This window comes from Elgaria multicarinata, chromosome 9, assembly GCF_023053635.1.
Source record: "Elgaria multicarinata webbii isolate HBS135686 ecotype San Diego chromosome 9, rElgMul1.1.pri, whole genome shotgun sequence".
Classification (NCBI taxonomy): Eukaryota; Metazoa; Chordata; class Lepidosauria; order Squamata; family Anguidae; genus Elgaria; species Elgaria multicarinata.
In genome coordinates, this window is record NC_086179.1 from 28,363,076 (window position 1) to 28,385,405 (window position 22,330).

Sequence of the window (22,330 nt, forward strand, 5' to 3'; positions counted from 1 at the left end):
TATGGTGAGATTCTCAGCATCACTTGGCAAAATGAAACAGATGACAGATATCCTTGGTTGATGTGGATAAATGAGCACAATTAGTATTTGCTTCTTAGTTCACTCCAGCGTTTATTTACTTCACTCTTCCCCCCCCCCACTCAAGCCATCAACCCATGCTCAAAAAAGATTTGTGATCCTCATGCTGATTGCCTCTACCTCGGACCCAATCGTCATAAATGTACATGCCAATATGGCTACGAAGGAGATGGCCAAGTTTGCATGCCGATAGACCCTTGCCAAACAAAATTTGGGAATTGTCCTATGAAGTCCACAGTCTGCAAATACGATGGCCCTGGAAAGGTAAGTGTGCAGCTGAAGCAAATGCTGACAGAATTGGAGGGGGAAGGGACAAGAACAGACACATCCCAATTGCTCTATTCCTCTATTCAAACTGGCATGCAGTCTTTTATGACTGCTTTTCATTATTATTTTTAATTGGAACATGGTTACATGTTGATATCTCCCTGGTGTGCTAGATTTCTGTTTTCAAGGAGTTTTTTTTTTAATTAGGAAGGGATGTTTATTTATTTATTTATTAAATTTATATACCGCCCCATAGCTGAAGCTCTCTGGGTGGTTTGCAAAAGTTAAAAACAGTGAACATTAAAAGTATACAAAATTTAAAACCATCAAAAATATAAAACAACAGTATCCATTTCAACAACAACAGTTCTGGGGTCCATTTTAAAAAAAAACACTTAGCATATGTTGTTAAATGCTTGGGAGAAGAGAAAAGTGTTGACCTGGCGCCGAAAAGATAACAATGTTGGTGCCAGGCGAGCCTCATCGGGGAGATCATTCCATAATGGGGGGGCACCACTGAAAAAGCCCTCTCCCTTGTTGCCATCCTCTGAGCTTATTACTTATTATAATTTAATGAGTAAAGACTGACATTTGCAAGTTAATCATTGCTGTTTAATACAGCATTATCCAGTGGAGGCTGGTGGTTCTGATTTTGGTGGGACTGCGAATCTGTTCTGGGTTTCTGTTAAAACAGACAGAACACTAAAGGGCTATCTGAGGTTCTGAACCCTATCCCACAAATAGCTGTAGCATTTTAGAGAGCTCCTTTAAAGTTCTGGCTGGTTGTCAGTGAAACCCAGAATGGATTCGCAGCCCCACTGAAATTGGAGCCACAGGAGATCAATATAAGCAAATGCAAAATGCCATTTCCAAAAGAGATAGAAAACATCTTCTTTTTTCCTCCCAATTTAAGTCTCACTGTGAATGCAAAGAACATTTCAGAAACTTTGCACCTGGAATAGGATGCAGTATGACCGATCTCTGTGCAACTAAGAACCCCTGCCATAAATATGCTAACTGCATAATGGCTGCACCAGGACAAACTCTGTAAGTAATTTATCTTCTGACATCTTTCTGAAAGTTGTATGCTCTATAGTCTATAAAAATAGAAACTCAGCAAAATGAGGCCTTGTGCAAAAAGTGGAGAAACACTCAGTATATGCATTTCCAAATCTAGGCACCTTGGTCTGATTGCACCAATTCTTTGCAGAATTTTCCTTCATCTGTTCATTTGGAGTGTGCAAGCCCTTGGGATAGCCTAAAATAGCTCTTTGGGTCATGAGCATCCGTATGCAACTTATCCATCTGGCATTATTTAGTTAAAATCATCATCATCATCATCAGTTCTCTGTATTCTTCAGCTAAACTGCAATACATGTGGGGGGTTTGGTTTATTTTGCACAGATGCACCTGCCAGAAGGGCTATGTAGGCGATGGATTTATATGCTATGGAAACATCATGGACCAAATTAGAGAAATGAACACCAAACCTGGAGGACCATGGCAAGGAAAACTAATGTCTGCTATAGAACTCTTTGGTATGTAGATATGCTCAAACATGTAGGTACAATCGGAAGATTAACTAGTTTCAAAATATATTGCAACTGTCTAGACCCAGATGAGTTCAGCTGTTTCATTACGTATAATGGGCAGTAACCAACAATATCGCTGCACTAACACAAATTATGTTGCTCTAGTGTAAGAGACATCTAACAGTGTCCGTAGTGTTAGTTGGCATGATGGGTTTTCTGGGGAATCCCATTCCACAAGCTATTGGCACTGTGCTAGCGGACACATACACTAGTGCATAATTTGTGTTAGCGCAATGACATCATTGAATACTGCCCAATAGAAGGATGATCTTGAAGAGTTCCACTAAGTTGCTTCTTTCTGGCAGAACACTTATTAACTAGAGATAAGCAATTTAGACCTTTGTGACTGTAATGTAAGGATATGATCTTATCCTTAAGATATTATCTCTGATGGATGGATGATATTCTGGAGGTGACAGACTTGACCTTGGGGGAGCTAGGGGTGGCAACGGCCGACAGAAAGCTCTGGCGTGGGCTGGTCCATGAAGTCACAAAGAGTCGGAAATGACTGAACGAATAAACAACAACAACAGAGTTGAGATAGATCAAAAGGCCCATCAAGGCCCTAAGCAGCTTTTGCTACCCATTAGCCCCTCTTCAAAGCAACCTGTGCAATCCAGAGCACAGTCTGCCTCAAAATGAGAGCATGTGCCCAAGAGAGGGGCTTAGCACTGAAGCACCATACTTAGGCATCCTGGAGAAATTCATTTGGGCTGCATTTGTAACAACAACAACAAAACAGCAACAAAAACAGAAGGAGGTAAGCATCCAAACCAGGTCACAAAGGAGAGAGACATATTTTTGGGATGCAAAATAAGTTTATTGACAATATGTGAGCTGAAATTTCATGAGTCTTTGGAATGCACAGTCCTTCAAATTTTGCAATGCAGTTCCTGGCTCACAAATGCGTACAAAAAGGTGTATTTTGGAGAAAACACGTGTTTAAAAAGTGTATGGGGGAGATAGTACAACTGAAATGAAAGGTTTCATGTGATTTTAAAAATAGTAGAAAATGTGATGGAACAGTCTTATGATTAAAGATATCTGAAATTGACACAAAAAAGGGGCCCATCCATTCCTAACCATACTTTACTGTCTTTGAGAGAAGGAGGAATTGCCTGTAAGCAAAGAGGAAAGAAAGTAGCAGAAACCTCAGAGTCTGCATCCTCCAGCTGCTGGGAGTTTTTAAAGGTTCAGGTTTTATCTGTGAGTAAAAACCTGGGAATCTTCATTGATTATTATTAGTCTTCCCAATTAAAACCATCCAATTAAGCTAGACTTAGCAAGGTTTATTTTTCTTTCTTTCTTTTTTGGTCCATTCTACTGGGCAGTGTTACACATTGCTGTGGGAAATTAATATTAACTTGCCTCTTTTATTGATTCAGACATTTTTTGCTACATGTGGAATGGGAGGAAGGGAAGAGGTTTGTTTGCTTGTGGAGGAAACAGGATGAATGAGGAGGATGGAGGAAGCTGGTGATGGGAGATAGCAAGGGATCTGCCCCCTGTAATTAGCTTTTATATTTGCAGTTTCTAGAACTGGTAATATCAACCCCTTCAAAATTCAGATGGTCAAAGTAAATGGTTTAGCTCTTTCAGAGTAAAAAAGAAACACAAGCAAACACACAATCCCTCTTGAGCAAAGTGTGTGTGTGTGTGTGTGTGTGTGTGTATGATACTAGTAAATAAAGATTGCATTCTATAAGTATGGACATATGCCTAAGCAGCTCCTTGTCTAAATCCAAGGGCATGTCTTCCAGGAAAAGAGCTGGTTCAAGGAATACCCCCAGACCTCTTGACCAGATACAAAAGAAGGCAGGGCTCCTGCAGCTTTAACTGTTGTAATGAAGAGGGAATTTCACCAGCGGCTGCCTGTATACAAATGACACCTGCTGAAATTCCCCTTTCTAAACAACTGTTAAAGATACAGGAGCCCTGTCCTCCTTTCTATATGGTCAGCCTATCTATAGCTTAGTTACTGGCAGTAAGAGCTTTTAAGCTAAACTATGCCAATACTTTTGGCCTTGCCCCCTTTTGCTTTCATCACTGGAATGCAGCCCCTGACCACCACCCCCAACTGTGAGAGCTTAACCAAAATGGAATTTCACCCTCAGGCTGAAATAGGTTTAACTTCCCTAGTATAAGCTGTGTATAATATGTTAAGTATATGAAAAGAAATACTTGCTTAGTCATTAAAATTGTGTGTGTATGGCTATCTCAGGGTTAAACAGAGAAAGTCTATCTGTGGGCAATTACCTTGAGATAGAGGCTGTTCTGGGAACCTTGCCAAGATTCTAAGTTAGCCTCATCACAGCTGTATGTAATGTAGATAAGAATTGTGTAAGATGTGTATATAGTTTCTCACTTGTGTAAAATGGAATATGATCACTGCTTACTGATCACTGCTCTATGATCACTGCTCTCTGTGCATGCCTCAGTGTGCTGATCTGAACTGATCTGAATTGAACTGCACAGAAGCCTGAAGGAAATAAACCAGCTCTGCTGTGTAAGACCTGTGTGATGTGTGTTTGTTTCTGAGCACAAACAGAGTTCCAGAGAGAGAAAAGTTCTGGCACAATAACCCAACAAAGGTTATGGGCCCAGTCCAGTCCAGGAAGCCTACGCCAGCCTAACCCAGGCAGAAGAACCAGAACTTGATGGGAACGGTGCAGTATCAGAATCAGAACCAGGAGTCTGCTAAAACAGAAAACTGTTGATGAAGGAAGACATCAAGCTAAAGCCAGTGCTGCAAAGTGAGGAAAAATCTCAGTCGGCTGACTCTGAGGAGGACTCTGAGCAGGAGGACGGTGAGATACCAATTCCTAAAGCAGAGGAAATGGCAGGAGCTAATATGTCTGGTTTACATCAATTGTTAGAAAAGCTGAATGACTCTAACTATGCATTATGGTCTTACAAAGTGCAAATGTATCTGATTCAGGCTGAACTGTGGTATGTAGTCACAGAGGATCCACCAGATAGAGCAGATCCACAGAATGCTAAATGGTTTAAGGACGATGCAAAAGCAATGGCAGTTATTGCATTAGCTGTGGAAGACTCTCAAATTTCCTTCATTCAGTTTTTGAATACATCAAAAGAGTGCTGGAATGCACTACAAGCTGTATATCAAAGAGAAACAGCAGGCAGTAAAATAATTCTAACCCGGAAACTGTATGGAATGAAGCTAAAACCAGGGGAGTCTATGTCAAACCATTTGAAAAGCATGAGAGAAATCTTCAATCAACTCAGGGCACGAGGGATGGCGTTTACAACTATACACCAAGTCTATGTGATTTTGTCAAGTCTTGATTCATCATACGACGCGGTTGTCACCATGATGGAAAGTCAAGAGGAGAAAAAATTTAACCCTCGAGTATGTAGCTGGAAAACTACTGGAAACCTATGAAAGAAGACAAGCTTCAAAACAACAGAGTTTTAAACATCCTGTGGCTGAATTTCAACAAAGCCATAAATCTTCTGATGTGGTGGCTGCATTAAAGGCAAGGAAATGCTTTAATTGTGGTTCCACAGAACACTTAAGGCGGGATTGCAACAAGAAGAAGAAAAAGCTGTTGACAGCAAAGTGGAGAGAAGAAAACAACATGAATGAAGCTGAATCAACAAAGAAGTGTCTTCTAGCAAGAGTCAAAGAAACAATGAATCCTTGGTTTTTGGACTCTGGGGCTTCAATAAGTATGGCAAAAGACAAACTTTCATTTGTAACCTTGGAAACTTCTACTTCAAAGCAAAAGTGTGTTACCCTTGCAAATGGAACAAAAATCCAGATTTGTGGTGTGGGTAATGTATATTTTGATTGTCTGGGAGTTGAACTACAAAGTGTTTTATATGTACCAGAATTAGAAACAAACCTTCTAAGTGTGTTTCAGTTAACAGAAATGGGGTATGAGGTTTGTTTTACTGAAGAAAATTGTACTATAAAACAGGGAAACAAGGTGTGTGTGCAGGGAATAATGAAAGAATCTTTGTATGTGATTAATACTTGTACAGAAAATGAAGTTGTAGCCAGCAAAGTCACAACAAAAACAATAGCCAATTGCAAACCACACCAAGAGTGCATCCATTTAACTCATAAAAGGTTTGGTCACGCTAACTATAAAACAATTTCTAAGATTCCAGAATTGTGTGAAGGGGTGAAAATCAAACCATGTTCTAACTATGTAGAATGTAATGTATGCAGTGAAACCAAGTGTCATAAGTCAAACATTCCAAAACATAGTGAGAGAACAACAAAAAGAATTTTTGAATTAATTCATGCAGATCTTGCAGGTCCTTTTGAGACAAGTCAAGGAGGAAACAGATTTTTCTTGTCTATTGTTGATGATTACAGTAGATTTGGATTTGTGTATGTGTTAAAACAGAAGAGTGAAACTTTTGGAAAGTTTAAAGCCTTTGTTAAGTGGAGTAAAAATAGATTTAAAGAACCTATAGCTAATCTAAGAACGGACCGGGGAGGTGAATTTCTCAGCAACCAATTTAAAAAATTCCTCAGTGATGAGGGTATACAACATGACCTTACTGCTCCATATTCACCATTTCAAAATGGAGTTGCAGAAAGGAAAAACAGAACCTTGCAGAACATGTTAAGAGCTCTATTGAAAGAGTCAGGATTGTCTAATCTGTTCTGGGCAGAAGCTTTGTCCACCTCAAATTATTTGTTAAACAGGCTTTACCACTCTGTACATGAAAAAACTCCATATGAAATGTTTTACAAAAGAAAACCTAGAGTGTCACATATAAGGGTTTTTGGAAGTAAATGTTTTGCTCATATTCAGAAAGAAAACAGACCAGGAAAACTAGCTCAAAGAGGTTTGGAATGTAAACTGTTGGGATATGATACACAAACAAAAGGCTATCGTTTGTGGTCTCCATATCACAAAAGTGTAATTGTGAGCAGAGATGTAGTTTTTCATGAACAAATGCAGGAAACAAAACAGTATGTAAGTTTGCCTGTAGAACAGAAAGCTGTAGAAACAGAAAAAATTCCTGAACAATCTCAGCAAGAGAGGGATGGGGAAGAAACTGTAGAGGAGGAAACTATGCCTGTAACTATGCCAAGACGATCAGAAAGGGAACGCAAAGCTCCAATTCGTTATTCAGATGAATACCAAAGTAAACAGGTTTCTCATAGAGCTTTACTAATAGCCTATGAACCTACTTCATTTGAGGAAATTCAGGAAATGGAACCTACAGAAGCTCAGGGCTGGCATGAAGCAATGTCAGAGGAAATCAGAGCAATGGAAAAAAATGAAACGTGGGAGCTAGTACCTTTACCTGAAGGTCGTAAAGCCATTAACAGTAAATGGGTATTCAAAGTAAAACAAAATGAGGAAGGACAGGTGGAACGTTCAATGGTAAAACACAAAGAGATGCTTTTAAAGCTGGGTCTCAGATTGTAACACAATTTAAACAACATGCGCAAGAGGAGGACTGTTAAGTATATGAAAAGAAATACTTGCTTAGTCATTAAAATTGTGTGTGTATGGCTATCTCAGGGTTAAACAGAGAAAGTCTATCTGTGGGCAATTACCTTGAGATAGAGGCTGTTCTGGGAACCTTGCCAAGATTCTAAGTTAGCCTCATCACAGCTGTATGTAATGTAGATAAGAATTGTGTAAGATGTGTATATAGTTTCTCACTTGTGTAAAATGGAATATGATCACTGCTTACTGATCACTGCTCTATGATCACTGCTCTCTGTGCATGCCTCAGTGTGCTGATCTGAACTGATCTGAATTGAACTGCACAGAAGCCTGAAGGAAATAAACCAGCTCTGCTGTGTAAGACCTGTGTGATGTGTGTTTGTTTCTGAGCACAAACAGAGTTCCAGAGAGAGAAAAGTTCTGGCACAATAACCCAACATAATATCCATCTATGCTTAGCCTGAATATCTGTAAATAGACACAAATTTTAAAAGACACCAATAAGCTTCCAGGGACTTCTTTGCAAGAGCCAGATTTGCACCAAGCAGGATATATAACACTATGAAAGCGGTTTGAAAATGGTTTATGAAATGTGTCAGGGGCCCCAACAGTTGCCAGTGCACTTCAATACCATTATAAAGCAGTAGTGTAGATCCTGCTATGGGGAAGCAGTGAACTTCTGGAAATTCTTAACATTCAGAGAACTGGAGAGAGCACAAGCAATGCTCATTGTACTAACAAACCATTCATTCTCAAGGAACAGCCATGATGTTTCTTTTTCCTATACACGTCTTTAAAGCACATTGTGAACAGTGGAAAAAATGGTCAAAGATCCTCAGTGGCACGGAGTGCCTTCTACAAACTCCGGTTGGTGGCCCAGCTATGCCTCTATCTGGACAGGGATAACCTGGCTTCAGTTGTCCATGCGCTGGTAACCTCCAAGTTAGATTACTGCAATGCGCTCTATGTAGGGCTGCCTTTGAAGACGGTTCGGAAGCTGCAGCTCGTGCAAAATGCAGCGGCCAGATTGATTTCGGGAACCAGAAGGTTTGACCATATAACACCTGCTCTGGTCCGCTTGCACTGGCTGCCTGTATGTTTCTGAGCCCAATTCAAGGTGCTGGTTTTGACCTATAAAGCCTTACATGGCTTGGGACCACAATACCTGACGGAACGCCTCTCCCGACGTGAATATACCCGGTCACTACGTTCAACATCTAAGGTCCTCCTCCGGGTGCCTACTCCGAGAGAGGCTCGGAGTGTGGCAACAAGGGACAGGGCCTTTTCGGTGGTGGCCCCCAGACTGTGGAATGATCTCCCTGATGAGGCTCGCCTGGCACCAACGCTGCTATCTTTCCAGCGCCAGGTTAAGACTTTCCTCTTAGCCCAGGCATATGGCGGCACATCCTAATTACCCACATGTTTCATTTTTAATCGGTTTTTAATGCTTTATGTGTGTATGTTCTGTGTTTCAGAGTTTTAAATTTTGTATACTTGTTTTTACCTCAATTTTAGAATTTCTGTAAACCGCCCAGAGAGCCCTGGCTATGGGAGCAGTATATAAGTGTAATAAATAAATAAAACAAATATCTTCACACGGATGGTGGAAGTAAGATAGAGAATTCATGAACCCATAGAACGCTTGACATGTATTACTAATGATACATTAGTTAAAGCTGTCTCAGTGTATGCTTCTTTTTAAAAACTCTTTCATAGTATTCATATTTCTCTTTTGTTCCCTTTTCCTTCCTTTCCTTTTAAGAAAGCGCCTACAACTGGCCACTGAACCGTTTGGGACCATTTACAGTTCTTATTCCAACAAATAATGGGTTCAAAGGAATCAATGTAAGTGTTCACAAAAGAGTGGTTGTGTGTTTTGGAGCTCAAACCCCCACTTCTGCCTTGTACTTAGGGTTTGGGACATGTTACTTATTGTCTAGTTTCACCAGTATGCCTTCTGGGAAAAGAGGGATTTGTGACCAGCCATTTCATGAATGGGTAAGCCCCCATGGCAGGCATTTTGTGAGAGTGCCCAAGACCCTCTCTCAAAACTCCAAACACACATACCCAACCCCAAAAGGTTGGGAATCCCTGCTGTACAGCAAAAACCTTCCTATAAACAATCAGATAGAAAAGATTTTTATTTTATGCTTCTGTTTGGGATAGGGTGGATTTTATTGTATTTGATGGTTGAGTTTAACTGTTGTGCACACACAATAAGGGAAGGATATGCATTTTCATATAAATAAATAATCCATTATGATCATTTACTCAGTAGCAGCAACAATATTTTGTTGTTGGGGAAACACAGTTTTCTATCTAGATTAACATTCTGTAAGTCCTGCAGTTGTGGTATGCACTAGAGGTATGCAAGCATCACAGATACTTATTGATAAGTGTCAATGATATCACAGCTCACCTGCAATATATTTCTTCCCACCCAATCCCTCCAATATTTTGATTTTTTTTTCTAAAGAAAAAAAAACAGTTCTAACTTTTACTATTGTAGAACTGAGTACGTCTTCCTCTACCACTTAAGCAGGAGCACTAATACAATTTGTTTGCGTTTTGAATATGAGACTTGGCAGACATCATGAAAGGATGAATGCCTCCAAAGATGCTTTCTTGGGTCTCCTCTTCTGCCAGTTCCACTATTTGGTGGAACATATTACTTTTTTAATATTCCTGGCTTACTCTGCCTATTTTACTATGCTTTCCCACACTACAATTCCTAAGGAAAGAGGTATTCAAGTAGCATTCTCTCCCCAACCCTAAAAAAAATCACTGGTTCTACAAATGCAGCCTCTTTTCCCTCCCACTCAGCTTTTTGATGGTACCTTTTCCCCATTACTGAGAATTTTCTGCATTAAAAGTCTGCTGCAACACAATATCCTACTTGCATCATTTCGCTAACCTTCCAGATTAAAGACCTTCTTTCTGATAAAGAGAATGCCCAATATTTTGTGAAGCTCCACGTATTTGCAGGACAGCTAGATCTGAATGGACTGAATCATACAAGTACAGTTTATACTCTGACTGGCAAGCCAGCAGAAGTATTAAATGATGAAAAGGTAAGATAATGTTTTTCAGCTTTAGATCAAAACCCACAGGTTGCAACGTCCAGAGGAAAACAGACCCCAGGGGAGGTGGGCAGTTGACTGGGAGAAGGATGCACCAATTAGCCTGTGCGGGTGCCAATCCATGTACAGCATCAAACCCTTCATGGTCCTTTTTGGATTGGACTGCCAGACTTCAATGTTCATGTACAACAGATGAGACCTAAGGCCATGCAGGGTCTAAAATAATTTGTAGATATTTGTAAGGGCAGAACAATATGGTTTGATTTGGAATGCAGAGAGCTTCAGCTATTGGGTGGTATAAAAATGCTATCTATCTATCTATCTATCTATCTATCTATCTATCTATCTATTATTTTTCATAAATATCTAAGGAAGAAAGTTGAGCTGAGTTGGGACCATGGCATGGGAATTTAACTCTCTGCCCTCCACTGCAGTCCCAATCTGGATTAACTCCCCCCCCCCCCACAACCCAATGCCTGCTATTTGCATTAAGGGGAGCTCCCATTCATTTCAGTAGAGACTTTCTGTACATATACCCCATACCACAGTCCTGATCCAGTGTTGCACCTTTCCACACTATGCTAGCTATTCCAGGGGGAAGGGGGAAATTGCACCTCGGGCAAGGGCAAACTATGTGAATAATGTCACATTTTACAGTACTAAAATAATAGTCTCCCTTAGTGGCTTTGATGGGTATTGCAAACAGTATATTGACTACAGATTGTACTTCTATATGTTATCAAATGAGACTGGGTGCCAAATATTTATATAACAGTTCATTTTTGATGATGATGATGATGAAAATATACATGTACTATTCAATTAAATATTCCATGTTTATTCTCTGGGTCCTTTTAGGATAATCTGTTAAGAATTAGACTACAGGAAGGTAAGAAGAAAGGAAAAATATTACAAGGGGATATTGTTGCCTCCAATGGAATTGTGCACATTATTGACAAAGCCCTGGACAACATGGAACCCACCTTTGCAAGTGATAAAGAGGTGAGGTCAAATATAGCCAAATGACTTCAGGGTTCAAAACTATAGCTTTGAATGAGTTTAAATACTTCTTGTGATAGATGCTTACTACTGTGCAAGAAAGGAAGAGAATAATTATATATCACTTCCATAAATGTTCAGGTCATCTCATAATCTCAGTAATACTTAGAATAACTTAGGCCAATATTATTATCTCTTGGGAGCTCAGGCTAAGTGATAAATAAATAAGTAAATAAATAAATAAATAAATAATGGCTTGCCTACAGTGCTTGGTCATGTCTGCAGGCCTTATTCAGCTTTCATCATTAGTAGGCTTTCCATAATCCCAAGTGGTGCTTCAAAAGGAATGGAAAACCAGTGATTTAACTATGCACTGTGTATAGAAATATTTCTTTCCTGAATCTCCCACCAGTGAACTTCATTAGAAGCCATACAAAGGTCTCTACATGCACTTGTAGAGTACACACTAATATACTTAGATATATTATTATCTCTGTGGCTTTTACTATTCAAAGTAAAACATAGATCTATTTGTGTCTTCTTAGATATCTGTAATGGCAATGCTTCAAAACAAAGGACAATTCAGCAGATTCAGATCCCTAGTAGAGGTAAGGCTTAAACAAAAAACAAATTTACAGATAATGTTTTGAAAAGGTGTGTTTAAACTACTGTGTGTTCTTCTTTCCTCACCCCCACCCCCATTCTTTTTAAAATAGAACACTGACATGGAAGCTGTGTTAGATATACATGCTGGACCTAATACAATTTTCGTTCCAACCAATGATGCTTTGGAAAACTTGAAAGATGGAGCTCTGGACTACCTGTTGTCAAGTAAGGTATAAGTCTTTAAAATAATGCATATCAGCATTCAACCTTATGCAGCAACGGAATACACAGGAGTAGTCAATGGCCATTTTGGATAAAGGAAATGTATGAGTTGCCTTCCCAATGGACTTATACTACAATTGGCCATTTGCATGGCATCATTCAGTCCACATCTGGGCTTCCCTTATCACTGGTATAATTTGTCTGCCCCAAGTTGGCATACCTAGTAAAGAATTGGGTTCCCATATGGCTAAGTGGTTATATAAAATTGCCTTATGCATGCATGTATGCATGTGACCACACACAAACATTGGTTATATCAAGTCGTTAATAGCAGCTCAGTCTTCTAGGGATAATTTAAGCCAGACTTATCCAACCTGGTGTCTTCTGGATGTGTTGGATGGCAACTCCCATAATCCCAAGATTGGTTAGCATCCACAAGGTGCCCAGTTAGGGAAGGCTGATTTAGCACATATGTAAGTCAGCTCCTATGTAGCTGTCATGAGTGCGGCTATAAGGATGAAAGCTGGAGTAAAGAGGCTAAAAAAACACAAGCGAAGCCATGGTGATGTGGTACCAGGGGCCTACTGTGGTTTTCTAGAAAGCAATCATCTATATTATTTTTATAGAAGCCTATATATGGGCTTTTCTTGCAGAAGTAGCAGCAGCAGTTTTCAAAAAGCAATTTTATCTTTCCAGCAAAGCATGTAGTTTTTGTTCTTAATAAGGACCCTTTAACGTTTGTGAATGTTCTTGGATTGATATGCTGCTGGATGATCTAGTATGGATTCAATGCCAGGTTTTTGTGGAGTCATCAGGGTAGAGGCCCTCGGGAGAGGTGGGGGTATCCCCAACCACACACGGTTCTCCCCATCCAGCCCGGGGGCCCAGGTCCTTATATTAGAGGTTTTTAGAAAGTTAGAATCGTCTCCACACTATGCATTTAACACAGTGTGTAGTGTAGCCATTACAAGTTGATATCCAGGGAGTGGGAAATTTTACATTATGCCTGTTTACATAAAAGAGGCTCATTCTTTATTTGTACAGGGTTCACAAAAGCTTCGCGAGCTAGTTCGATATCACATTGTTTTTCACACCCAGGTTAGTGCAACTGACTTCTGTGCTTCATTCAATGTATTCATATTATTGTGAAATGTATTGCTGGCATGCTGTTCCCAATAAACGAAAGACACAAAGAGCCAAGAGATGAGGAATGTTAACTTGTTTTTCTTGAAGACCAGCAGACTACGCTGCATGGCAAACAACATTTAGAACTCGCAGAGTTTTGACAGCAGTATGGGAGGTGGCATATACCTTATGTTGAAAGAAAAAAAAGTAAAAAATGTCACCAAGCATCCATAAACCTTGGGGCAAAACTAAATTAATTGGGTTTTCTTCCTAGCCCTGGGGATCCATTGGCAGCTTCTCTCCCATGCCAAACCGCAGCTTCAGTGGAGTTACAAAGTGGGAAGAAAGGGTTAAGTCCCCCCCTCTCCATGCCCCATGGTCCCCATCTTTATTCCCACCCACCCCCACAGCTGCTATTTACAGATTTTAAAAGATTTACACGGCTACAAACAGGGAGTTGCATCCCATGATGTCCCTCCACTGATGAAAGACTTTGATCCCATGGAGATTTCTATCAGCAGAACAGAGAGGGAGGCAATTTTAAGTGATTTCCTCTTTTCCCCTGTGTCCCCCCCCCCAAATCTGCTCCAGAATATTGGGAGGCCCTTTCGAGGAGGATGAGAAATAGAATGGAGGGACTTGCAAGGAAGAAGGGAACTGGTGAAAATCACCTCCCTCTCCAGTCTGCCGATGGAAGCCTCTGTTAGATCAAAGATCCTTGCGTCAGCAGAAGGGCACCATTGGATATAACCCTTATGTGTGTAATGTAACATGCAGTTTGGCCCTTTGAAGGGTGATCTCAAAGGAGGGGGCAGGTTCATATAGGAATAGATGTCCACTTAACAGTTCCCAGTTTAAGGGTGCAATCCTATGCACGTTTAGATAGAAAAAAGTAGTCCTACAACTCCTAGCAGTCCACAGCTAGCATCACTAGCTGGGGAATGCTGGGAGTTGTAGGACTTTTTTTCTGTCTAAACAAGCGTAGGATTGTGCCCTAAATCTATTTAAGCCAGTGATATAGATATGCTCTGAGCCACTATTCTTAGAAATGATTAAAGAAGCCTATGAATTATCCCTTAGCTTTAAAGGGGCATGCATGCAACATTGTCATTGTTGTTGTTGTTGTTGTTGTTGTTATTATTATTATTATTATTATTATTATTATTATTATTATTGTCATTGTTATTGTATAATTATGACATTGTCATAATTAGTGTGAAGTATAAACTGTTACCACAACTAATGGACTTCTGTTGTTGAGCTCCATCAGATGAATGTTTTATTGCACACTTGTTGCTGGGCACTCATGGATTTTAGTAGGCCCCTCTCATGACATCATCTGTTGCCCGCGCACCTCCCAGCGCTTCTGGCCTTCCTCGTGCCACAAAAAAAAAAACCCAGAAAACCTGATATATTTTTAAAAACAGAAGTTGCTCTATCTCTTATAGCCTCCCATTCCTCCATTTCAAACATTTTCAGCTAAACAGGCCTCTCAACCCATCTAGCAGACTTACCTAGCGGTGGGAGAAGATAGTGAAGGAGAGGCTTTAGGATCCTGTGGATCCTGGCCTCTCCTCCTGCCTGCCCACTGTCAAGACTCATCTTCTGTGGAGGCTGGTGGCTCTAATTTGGGTGGCCCTGTGAATCCATTCTGGGTTTCAGTCAGAACCAGCCACAACTCTAAAGGAGCTATCCAAAGTGCTGACCCCTATATGTAGCCGAGGTTAAGCACCTTGGAGAGCTCAGAGTTCTGGCTGGTTCTAACTGAAACCCAGGGCGTGTCTACAACCTGGGTTTTTTTCCGGGGTCATTCCTGGATCGACCCTGTGCATCCAAATGATGCACAGGGGATCCTGGGGGCAGGCAGGGATGACCCATCCATTTTCCCAGGATAACCGGTTGCCCAGTTATCCCAATTTTCCCCGTGGTCCCAAGACCATCCTGAGGACTGCGGCTGGTTTGCCGCACACTCCCGGGGCCTGAAACAGGCAAGAAGCCACATGGGGTGGCTCCATACCCATGTGGGGGGCAGCAATTTCGCCATCCCAGAGATGGCAGTGGGGATGCATGGGCACAGGTGTTGTTTTTTTTAAAGAGCAACTTATCTTTTGCCACGCGTGCACATGGCTCCTCCTGGAGGAAAAAAAATGGCGTCTGCAACATCCCTCTTTCTTTCTGGGATGTCACACTGCCATTTGGACGCTGGAGGAGGATCGCAGAAACACGTGTCCATGATCCTCCCCCCTCCCTCCCTCTACACCCTTAGTTGTAGACAAGCCCCCAGAATGGATTCACAACCCCAATCAAGTCAGAGCCACCAGCTTCTACTGCCCATTTTCCTTCTCCCTGGACTCTTCCAATGTGGCTGTTGCAACCTCGCAAGAGCAGCCACTGCAGAGAATGGCTCAGATTCCCCTCCAGAGGTCAAATCAGTGTCTACGGCCCTGGGAGGGGGTATCCACCATATATAGCCAAGAACATTCTTTTGAAACCTGTGCTGAATTTCTCCCTTGACACTGCTGAAATCTGAAATGCCTCTATACTTACCAAATACCTTTATGGAAGCTTTATGTTCTACTACCACAAACGAGGCTAGGCATGTGTGTCTCCAATAATGATCTGGAGCAGAGGCAGATTTGCTGCACACTTTAGTCACCAATGTACTTTTTTAAATGTTATTCACTAATGATCTTCTGTTCAGTAGAAGTGCCTCTCATTATAATATTTAGCTTTGTAAACGTATTTAATTCTCTCTTCTTCCTTACAGCTGGAAGTTGCTAGTTTTACTTTAATAGATCACATCAAGACTATGGCTGAACAATTCATCTATTTTAACATCACTGATAGTGTGAGTCAAAGAAAACGAAATTCTTAATTATTAATTTTGCTCTTTCATTTTAACCAGTTAAATTACTCTGAGTAAAATACAGGCCTCCGGTTCGTGAAGCTCTGCATTTTCCAGCCAGGGATCTCAGCCAATCCTTTTTTGGAGGGCAAAACGTTTCTTTGGAACTGAGGAACGAATTCAAATAAGTCCTCCCCTTTTCCCATGGCATAAGCATTGTGATGGTGTAATCAGTTGTGATACTCTGATGAAGCGTCAGTGAAACATGTTAAAAGAAACCGGAGGCCTGTATTTTGCAAAGTTATTGTAAATAACTTTGCTCAGTTACTGTAAACAACTTATTCAGTTACTGTAAATGTACATTCTGCTCATGTATACTCTCTATTGGTATCATATACACATATGCTTGATATGTGATGTTGTACATTATAATTATGATGTTATATCAAAAGATTGTTTACCCCAGTTTTTCTGATATTATTTAGATTTTCTAGCAGTTGTGTGCTAGTTAGCATTATCTTGTTTCAGTATCCCAAGGAAGAAAGAAAGACTAGCCAAAAATGTGTAAATTGCTGAGTCAAACTACTGCAGCCGCCACACCAGCTATTGTTGTGGATGCCTTGGTGATGGTGGTTGGGTGTCTTGTTAAACAGTATTAGCCTCCCCTTCAGCATACTTATGACAACAAGACAAGACAGGGGTCAAGAGAATGCAAGACGAGATAGACTGCTCCAGCAGGCTGTTCCTGTTTTCTGAAAGGGGGTAAACAGAATTAATGGGAGAAGACATAAACTACATTTGTTTTAGCATTGTTTTTATTATGCTTGTTGTAACCATTGGTTGAAACAATAAAGCTTTACTACTACTATCACTACTACATATTCCTTATGCACGTAATAAGTTCTTGCTCAATATATGGATCTCTCTTTATCAGAGCATGTGAGTTTTGCAGTCCAACCAAGCAGGATTTTCCACTATGAAAGTGGTATATAAAAGGCAGGAGCCACACTACCGCTTTATAGCGGTATTGGAGTGCACTGCAGGATCTATACGACTGCTTTATAGTGGTACTGAAGTGCACTGACAACTGTTGGAGCCCATGACACATATTCACCAAGCAGGATATAACACTATGAAAGTGGTATGAAAGCAGTACATGGTATGTCTCAATGGGCCCCAGCAGTTGTCAATGCACTTCAATAGCGCAATAAAGCAGTAATGAGGCCCCTGCCTTTTATATACCGCTTTCATAGTGCAGTACTGAGCTTGGTGTAGATGAGCCCCATGTTACCAATAAAATGGAGGGGGGGGATATAAAGCACCTTTTACACTGAAAGTGCTATGCAAAAAATAACAGTAACGTATTTGTATGTTGTTGTATAATTTGTGGTTTAGCGCATATTCTCTAGTGGTTATGACTATTTGTTGGGTAATGTAAATATGAGATGTAATTGCTTTCTTATAAATATCCTGAGTTATGGTTCGTAATTAAAATATATCAATTGGGGTTTATTTTTGTCATCTACCTAACACAACTCCCCCCCCCAGAATCCTCCTTTATAATGAATTATCCCCCACCCCCCACCTCCCCAAGGTTTGTCTCTGCTCCCCCAATGAAAACTGTCTCACTATATACACAGTAATAAAGACTGGTGGGTAATTCCAAAAGAAAATTTCAGCATATTACTATTGTTGTTATTATTGTTGTTGCTGTTGCAGGGACAAATTCTGGTCAATGGTCAACTGATAAAAGAAACAGACATTGTTGCAAAAAATGGCCGAATTCACCTACTTTCTGGAGTTCTTGTCCCTCCCTCCATTATCCCAATTCTGCCACAGAGATGTGATGAAGAGAAAACAGAGATTATAATGGTAAGGTATTTGAGAAACTCAAGGTAAAAGGCTGTATCCAATAGATCCTTGATGAATAGCTACAGTGCACGTACAGCATTCCTCTGCAGACAAGGGATTCCGAACCCATGCAAATAGAGTGAGCAAATTCACATTCCTGTGTGCTTACAATTCAGCTCTCTCTGCAAACATAGGAGCCCCCTGTGATCATTGGAATGCACATGAAAACCTATATCAGGGCAAAAAGAATACTTTAGAAATTACAGCTGTCAGTCTGCCTGAAAATATGTTCAATAGGCAGAGCAATGCTTTCTTAGTCTATCATTTGTATTATTGCTTGTTTTAGGGTACCTGTGGAGAATGCGAAGTAGATTTTTGGAAAATGCAAAGTCATGGTTGCCCAGAAGATTCAAAACCTTTTGTAAGTAAATGGATTGTCCTAACAATGATCAAATAAATCAAGAAACAAGATACTTTAAGTAAAATTCAAAATAGCACTTGTATCATTATAAAAAGAATAAATACAAGCAGCATATTATGAATGTGATCTGTCATTCATCAAAATTAACACTGTTCTGTTGTTTGCTTTCAATATAGCACTGATTAACTCTGATAGTTATATGTGGTTTATTTGAATGGGATTTATTTATTTATTTATTTGATTCTCTAGGCTTACAGAAGGAGTAGATGCCTTTACCAGGATCAGACCTATCTAAGATATGGCTGTGCTAGGCATTGTAATGTAACAAGAAAGGTGAGAGATGCAAAGAATCTTTTGGTTGGTCATTTCCTCTAAAACTACTAACTTAAGGGTGCAATCTATGTGTGTTTAGAGAGACATAAAGTCCTACAACTCCCAGCATTCCCCAGCCAGTATGGCTGACTGGGGAATGCTGAGAGTTGTACAACTTATTTCTCTCTTAACATGCATACGATTGTGGCCCCACTTGTGTATTTCTAACATTCTTCATTATCCTCTGTAGTGCTACCAGTAACTACTTGGAACAGCTGCATCAGTGACCTACATTATCTGTTGTCTCAGCAAAAATAACAACATCACTTCCATCTTTGGTATTGATTTCTTGAGGACATATGCAACAAAGCACATAAAATAAAACACACACTGTGCATACAAACAAACTCAAAAGCTATGAGTGTATATGGTAGCAATAAATAAATAAACAAATCTGACTGTTGCTTATTTTGCTTTGTCATAAGGAAGTGTTTGCTTGTTTCACAGGAGCCAAAGTGTTGCAAAGGTTTCTTCGGCCCAGACTGTAACCAGTGCCCTAGTGGTTTTTCCAAACCCTGCTCAGGAAATGGTCAGGTAAATGAAGTAAATCTATTTAGTGCTAGCTGGGGTCCATTTCATCTGTGGAACTGTAGAAAGTTAGACCTGGTTGACATAAACCCTTTGGTTCTTCAGAGATGTCAGTTGACTTTGACATGTCCAGCATGACTGCTTGATTGCTCACAGACTCAGCTTCCCTTGGATGCATGATGCGTTGAAAGAATATGAAATAAAAAAAAACATTATACAATAAGGTATCCTGAAGGCACAGTAGAGCCAACTGAAGAAAGCTTCAGTCTGTGTGCCATACACCAAAGTCAATTAACATTTCATTCAAAGCAGAGGGCTATGTGAATTGGCTCTCAGTCCTAGCATCATGGGTGAGAGAAAGTTATGGGTCTGGACCACTGTTCAAAATGACATATTACAATTTGAGGGGGTAACAGTGGTAGAGTAGGGACACAGCATCAGCACATTTTTATTAGCAGGGACACCAATGTCATCTGCCCCCTTCCTCAGACTTCCCTCCTCCTTCTGAACTTAGCTGTATAACAGTAGCTCAGAGAAATGAATTTTCCCAGCAGCGATATATATGGTTCCCTGTTGTAATGAAAAGTATTGGGGGGGGGGGGTTGTCTCGTATGGACAATTAAAAGCCACTAGCTTTGCAAAAGATGTGCTCCTGGTAGATATGAAAAAATGCTAGAACTGGTTTGTTGATATGGATCAACACAGCTGCCTGGAGTTTTTGGACTCTTCTTGAGGGTGTAGCAATGGAGACTGTCATGACGAGCGCCTGCACTTCAAAAGTTGCATCTGTACACTACTGACAATCAAATGCCTCTTGGAAGTCCACAAGAAGACAATGGCTCTCTTCTGTTGATGCTCCCCTTCAGCTGGAATTCAGTGGCATGCTGACTCTGATCCTGGCGTAAAAAGACAGCCATCATGACTAGTAGTCATGATAGACTTATCTTCTATTCATTTGCCTAACCCCCCTTTTAAGCCATTTAAGTTGGTGGCCATGTGTCCATGAGTTCAAAACTTACTACTACACCACTGGGTGGGTGGGTGGGTGTGGAGCAGAAATAGTTCAGTCCTGTTGATGCATGGAGCATCAGGGAGCGGAAAGATGTAACAGTCTTGTCTTTTTTATTCCTTGGGTAATGGGGGACAAATGAAGCCCCTGGAAGAACCCAAAGGCTTGGGAAAGTATTTGTTAGAATATTCTTTACCAATTCTTTCCGGATTTCTGTCTTGTATTCAGAGAGGGGACTCTCATCTTGTAGAATTGTCTCAGCAGTATTTCCCCAAGGAGAAGCACCCTATTATTGTGAATCTCAATGCACACATTCCAAATCTGTTTCTTTCATGTTGCAGTGTATGGATGGGATGAAAGGAAATGGAACCTGTGTTTGCAATAGTAGATTTGAAGGATCGCACTGCCAGTTCTGCTCCGACCACAATAAATATGGACCACAGTGTGACAAAAGTAAGCACTGAACCTCCCTCCTTCACTGAATATTTTAAGGCTTAGACACATTTATACTTTGGCACATTGTCATTTGATCAGCTTTCACAGGGGTGGGGAGTTCTTTTATAATATGCAAAAGCTCTTCTTTCCAGTGACTTTGAAAAGTTATGGATCCAAATTTGGAAGTGGGAAGACATTGGCTTGGCTCTGTTTGTGTAGTGGGGCTTTTCCACAGCTTTCTCACTCTACAACCCCTTGGTGTCCCTGCCCCCAAAAAGCTTTTCCTTTGGGGGACTTCTCATAAGAACATAAGAGGAGCCTGCTGGATCAGACCAATGGTCCATCTAGTCCAGCATTCTGTTCACACAGTGGCCAAATAGATACCCACAGGAAGCCTACAAGCAGGACATGGGTGCAACAGCACCCTCCTGCCCATGTTCCCCAGCAACTCACGTACATAGTTGTACCGCCTATGATACTGGAGATGGCACATAGAGACATGAGTACTAGTAGCCATTGATGCCCTTATATAAATCTATGGTGCGACCACACTTAGAATACTGTGTACAGTTCTGGTCACCACATGTAAAATAAGTTCTTTTAGAGCTGGAAAAAAAAGTTCAGAAAAGAGCAACTGAAATGAGCAAGGAGCTGGAGCAACTCCCCTACGAGGAAAGGTTACAACAGCTGGGATTGTTTAGTTTGGAAAAAAGGCGAATAAGGAGAGCCATGATAGAAGTGTACAAAATTATGCATGGTGTGGAGAATGTGGCTATGGAGACATTTTTCCCCCTCTTTCATAATATTAATACCTGGGGTCATCCCATGAAGCTGAATGGTGAAAAGGCAGCACTTCTTCACACAGCACATAGTCAAACTATGGAATTTGCTACAACAAGACATAGTGATGGTTACCAGTCAGCTTAAAGTGATTGGTCATACCCATCTCTATAGTCACCTCATGTCTGTTGGCAAACATATTCTTGGCAATGCAACATTCATAAATAAAACTAAAAGTTGCATAGATCTGCATGCATGCCTTTGTCTAAAAGCTAGCTAATGATCCTGGGTTTTTGTTTCTAACTACTACACCAGTATATAGCGGACAAAGTTATCCTGAAGTGAGCATGTACAGACCCTTCTATTTCTGGTCATGTCAGTTTCACATGTATTCATTCAAGTCCAATCTATCTCATTTCTGCATCAATCTGCAATATTTTTATAGCATGAAAATTAACACTTAAATATAATATGCATTCTTTCTTACTTTTTTTACAAAATATGCATTTGTGCACATTTTATCCATATTGTGTTACCTTTTTTTGAGCAAAGAATACAAAATTCAGAGACATGCAAAAACTAAAAGATGACTGCATTCCAGTCCACATATTAATCCAGGAAGTGCCAATCAGGTGTGTTTGCTTAAAAGGGCAAATCAAACGAACTCTTCAAGCATCTCTAT

At 40.5% G+C, this 22,330-nt stretch overlaps 1 protein-coding gene across 2 annotated transcripts in view; it reads left to right on the forward strand.

Annotated features, from left to right (window-relative positions):
- The window catches only part of STAB2 (stabilin 2), a 114,378-nt gene that overhangs the window by 17,101 nt on the left and 74,947 nt on the right, over positions 1-22,330 (forward strand). For both annotated transcript variants that reach the window (XM_063133394.1, XM_063133396.1), the window contains exons 8-22: positions 146-342; positions 1,259-1,392; positions 1,750-1,883; positions 9,138-9,220; positions 10,297-10,446; positions 11,314-11,457; positions 12,000-12,062; positions 12,171-12,290; positions 13,327-13,380; positions 16,175-16,255; positions 17,972-18,124; positions 18,450-18,524; positions 18,774-18,857; positions 19,344-19,430; positions 20,775-20,886. In XM_063133394.1, coding sequence (XP_062989464.1) covers positions 146-342; positions 1,259-1,392; positions 1,750-1,883; positions 9,138-9,220; positions 10,297-10,446; positions 11,314-11,457; positions 12,000-12,062; positions 12,171-12,290; positions 13,327-13,380; positions 16,175-16,255; positions 17,972-18,124; positions 18,450-18,524; positions 18,774-18,857; positions 19,344-19,430; positions 20,775-20,886 — 1,671 coding nt within the window. The remainder of the gene's footprint in view (positions 1-145; positions 343-1,258; positions 1,393-1,749; positions 1,884-9,137; positions 9,221-10,296; positions 10,447-11,313; positions 11,458-11,999; positions 12,063-12,170; positions 12,291-13,326; positions 13,381-16,174; positions 16,256-17,971; positions 18,125-18,449; positions 18,525-18,773; positions 18,858-19,343; positions 19,431-20,774; positions 20,887-22,330) is intronic.